We start from the raw sequence: 4,514 nt of genomic DNA on the forward strand, positions 1-4,514 counted from the left end.
AAAAACAGTACCTATGGTAAAATTACTACGAAAGTACTACGAAGCGTAAACAAATTATATTATGACCAATAAGTACTAAAGTTCCAATTATTGCTTACAGATGTTGGTAGTAGTACTACACATAAATAATTTAGAGGTGCTTATTTAATTAAATGCATTTTATTACTAATACTAATTGCCTGAAAACTATTGTATCATATTTGCGTTAGCTAAAGATGCACAGTTTATTACTGATATTAAATATTAAAAAATAATATAGTGGCTTCCCACCATTCCACCCCACATAACCATGTACACCACTTCGCCGCCGAAAAAAGAGCGTTTTCCTTTGTATTTGCGCGTAGTGTGCGACCCTAAAAACATGGGCGCTCATTCGAACACGATACGTAGCGTACATGCAGTGGACTGGGAGCAGTGTTTGTGATTAAATTAGCGTAGAGGCACGTGGCTAAACAAGGACACGAAACACGGAGGAACACCGAGTCAGACTATGTACATAATGCGATAGAAGAAACAGCTTCAAATACGGAAAGCCACGGACGATAAAAGAAAAGGCCACGAAATTTCAAATGAACCACGGAAGAGCACGCCGTCATAAAAAACACGGAGCCGTTCGAAGAGACAGGAGCGCGTGAGAGCAGAAATAATGACACCCGTACATGCTGAAACGCACGAGACACGGAGAAGAGCGCACGTTCACAGTCACGGTAGACCACGTAGCTGTGCGATTGCACGGAAAGAATTTCCCCTACCACGGGTTACCACGAAACCACGGGAGAATATAAGCGGGAAATCACTGAACATTGGCGTACGATACCAGGGCAGCCCGGAGATCACCGAGCCACGGCACACGAGACTACGGTAGCTCACGATAGCTTGGACGACCGACCAACCTCAACACCACGCCATAAAATGACAGCATGGACGGTGGATTAACCACTAGACCATGGGAGAACACGCAGCCACGCGAAATCACCGATCCACGAAGCACGGCACCAGTGTAGAACCTGAGATCACCTAGCCTCGAGGGCCAATAGTACATTATAACACGATTGCACGGACGGCGTGCCAGTCACGAAATCACAGGGGAACGATTTGGGATACCACGATTGCACACCGCGGAGCCCGATACCATTGTAGAATGCGATCCACGGGCAAAGCAGATAGACTACGCGAGCACGACATCATAGGACAGCAGAACCACTCCTCGATTGCATGATAGCGCGATAACGCGGTCGACTATACCTCACCAGGAGAGCAAGGTACACGGACGACAGAACAACACCAAACCACGGAATTGCACACTTCGGCTAGCGTACCGGCGATGGAGGCCAACAGTCACGAAAGACTATGTACCACACAAATAGTGCATTCTACGTAAACGTTGGAAACAGGAAATAGTTAGCCACGAAAGAGGGACGTGCTACTGACGAGCACGAGTCCAAAACAGAGAGCGCATCAACGGAGAAGAGAACGATTCAAGGAAGAACATAGACGCCAACCAATAATACGGAGCAACTAAATCGTACGAAACCACGAATTCTTACACCGCCAAATGTGACTACGGAATGGTTGGTGTTCTAAGTACACGACACTACATTGCACGAGGATGGCCGAAGCCTCTGGGTACAAGATCAGCCTGAAAGCACACAGCACACGAAGTACTTAAAATTGCGGCCACCTCACCTCCGGCAAACCATGTCACTCCGCCGCGTAGCGGCGGCGGCCGGCTAGCCCCCCCCCCCCATCCCATCCCCCCCCCCCTCCTCGTGTGGTCTGCGTATGTCAGTCCGTCCGAGGGTAGGGTTAATATAGGGGGACGTAAAGTCGAGCATTCTACTGGCTCCCGAGCGCAGCGAAGGTGGCCCCATTGGCTAAAATCGACATTATGTTTGTACACACTGTATGTGGTATACACATCGTACCTAAAAGCACCGTTCAAATTTCATGTTGCCCCAATTTTCAACGCTGAAGCACCATCCCACGCAAGCTTCCTGTGTGTGCGTTAGTTAGCATTAGTAGACGGCGTTGATCAGCACACAAGCAACATATTGTCACGCAAGCTGTTAATAAAATTGCCGGGCCGTGGCGACTCAAATTGCGTCTTAATTAGGTATTTTAGTATCTTGCTGCGAAAACAAAAATGTTTTTTAGCTTCAAAGTAATTTAACATTAGTTTTACTTACAAGCTTTTTGCTGAGTACTATTCTAATAAAGCTCATTTTATTGCCTGCAGTATGTAGTAGTAGTACTTTCCATAATTAATATACCAGCATTAGATAAAATTGCTAAGCTTTATTACTAATACTCATGACTATACAATACAGTATTATATTTGCACTAGATAAAGATGCATAATTTATCACTAATTAAAATTAGTTGAAATTTTTTAAAATGTGAATACACCATCACACCCCACATAACCATGTACACCACCCCGCCCCGAAAAAATGTATCGTATTCCTTCGTATTAGCGAGCGTAGTGTGCGACCCTAACAGCATGTGCGCCGTTTCGAACACGATACATTGTGTACATCAAACGCACTGGAAACAGGATTTTGTGACTCAATTAGCGCGGAGGCACGTGATAAAGCAAGAACATGAAACGCGGAGGAAAACCGAGCCGGACTATGTGCACGATGGGATAGAAAGAGCAATGCGAAGCACGGACGATGAAAGAGGACTGAATCCATGAAGGTGCCTAAAGAATCTGAAAAGCACGAATCACGGACGAGGACGCTGCCATTAAATCTCGGAAGAACATGACAGGAGCGTACGGAATACGGATGGGGACTGCAATAATGACACCCCACATGCTGAAAAGTCCGTTGTACCGAAGAGCACGCGCTTTCAAAGTCATGGTAGAACACGTAACGGTGAGGGTGCACGGAAAGGAATTATCTCATAACACCACGGTAGAGCATAAAGCAAAGTCGACGAACCAAACACGAAGCCACAGAACCAGGGTGAACGACGGTTACAAAGCATGCGACTTCAAGAAGCACTTAATTTTGACAACCTCATCTTCAGCAAGCCATGCGCCTCCGCCGCGTAGCGACAGTGAGCGGGTAGTCTGAAACAACTATTGCAGCAACCTGTCTGTCCGTCACGCTTTTCCGGACAAAGAAATTATAGGATTTCTACTGGCTGCTGACTTCAGCAAAGGCGGCTTCAATTGGTTAATACTGTTTTGTGTAGCTTACATCATATGTTTCACGTATCCATTATCCGAAGGCAGCATTGATTAAATATCATTTACTATATTAAAAATAAATGCATTTTTTCAATATTTGAGTGCTAAACATGTAATTTGCTTCCAATAGGATGGGATCGATATTGCTGGTAACTAAAGTGTCCACCAAAAAAACAACTGCAAAAACTACTGTGCAATGACTATAATACTACTACCATAGTAATTCGGGTTGTCCTGCAAGAAACTATTGTTACTATAGCAAATTGAAAGCCTCAGCTGTGAGGCTACTCTAGTGTTTCGTGAGTTACTGTCAATCCCTGCTTCTCGCACGAAGAAAGATCCTAGCTTTAATGTTGCGTGAGTGGCTGGGATAAATCGTTTCTGGGAGGTTACAATACAGTATCATCGGATACAAAGTTGAGCAAGGTAATTTGTCTTCATCTTTGGTGGATGGATCAACCTACGTGCATAGTATAATTTGTGCAATGGATAAGAATCTTTTAGCTGAGCACTCAAACGATACCAAACTGTATTGACAGGGTATACCAAATCGCTGGATTGTCACGTCCAATGGTATTGCCGAATGGACTTTGGATAATTTACTGTTAGTTCAGCGTCGTACTCGAAATCACGGACCGTCTATGAAACTTAAGTCACATCAGCACAAAAGATTGTGATGGTCTGTCCAGATTGCCCTACTTACCCAAGTGTACTGCCTTTTTGAGCTTGTAAGTAACTAAAGATAGATCGCTTGGTGGGTTCGTTATGAGCAGCCTACGAACTCGGACGGACAACATGCGCGCAGAGATCCAGGTGCTTCTTAAACACAATCGCACGGATATTCGACGCATGCGCTGCAAGGTGCTTATCGTACACGCAAGGATGCGTGTTTCCTAGGACATGCTTTTAGTATACGTAGTACTTTCTAGTCAATTGTTTCTGCAAGTTACAATGACGAAAATTATAACTGCAACTATTTCGCTGTAAACATATAATTAAATTATCTGAGTGCGAGGCAACTAACTGAACTACCAAAAGCCATCCAGGCTGCTGAATGCTCGCACAACACCCGAACCTCTGAGACACAGACCTTTGCCGTCTTCGTGACCGACCATCAGTACGACGGTAATAATGGCTACCCTTACGGGACCTGTTCGGCCTACACGTGCGACCCGCCCACCTTGGACCAAATGGAGGACAACGACGGCTGCTGGATGTTCTTCTGGAGGTAAACGTTCTGTCCTCTTTCCACCTTGATTTTTTTTGAGATTAACTCTTCTCTCGCGTATATGCAGTGGAAATGGCACGGACAGCGGGGAAG

The 4,514-nt window shown here is 45.2% G+C and overlaps 1 protein-coding gene across 1 annotated transcript; it reads left to right on the forward strand.

The window, feature by feature from the left end:
- Positions 1-3,958: 3,958 nt before the first annotated feature.
- On the forward strand, positions 3,959-4,425 carry PITG_14762 (uncharacterized protein; the record flags this gene model as incomplete). Its single annotated transcript, XM_002898589.1, has 2 exons — positions 3,959-4,054; positions 4,240-4,425. The coding sequence occupies 2 exons, from the start codon at positions 3,959-3,961 to the stop codon at positions 4,423-4,425; spliced, it is 282 nt and encodes a 93-aa protein (XP_002898635.1).
- Between the last annotated feature and the right edge of the window lie 89 nt (positions 4,426-4,514).

The sequence above is a fragment of the Phytophthora infestans genome, genomic scaffold (assembly GCF_000142945.1).
Source record: "Phytophthora infestans T30-4 supercont1.36 genomic scaffold, whole genome shotgun sequence".
Classification (NCBI taxonomy): domain Eukaryota; phylum Oomycota; class Peronosporomycetes; order Peronosporales; family Peronosporaceae; genus Phytophthora; species Phytophthora infestans.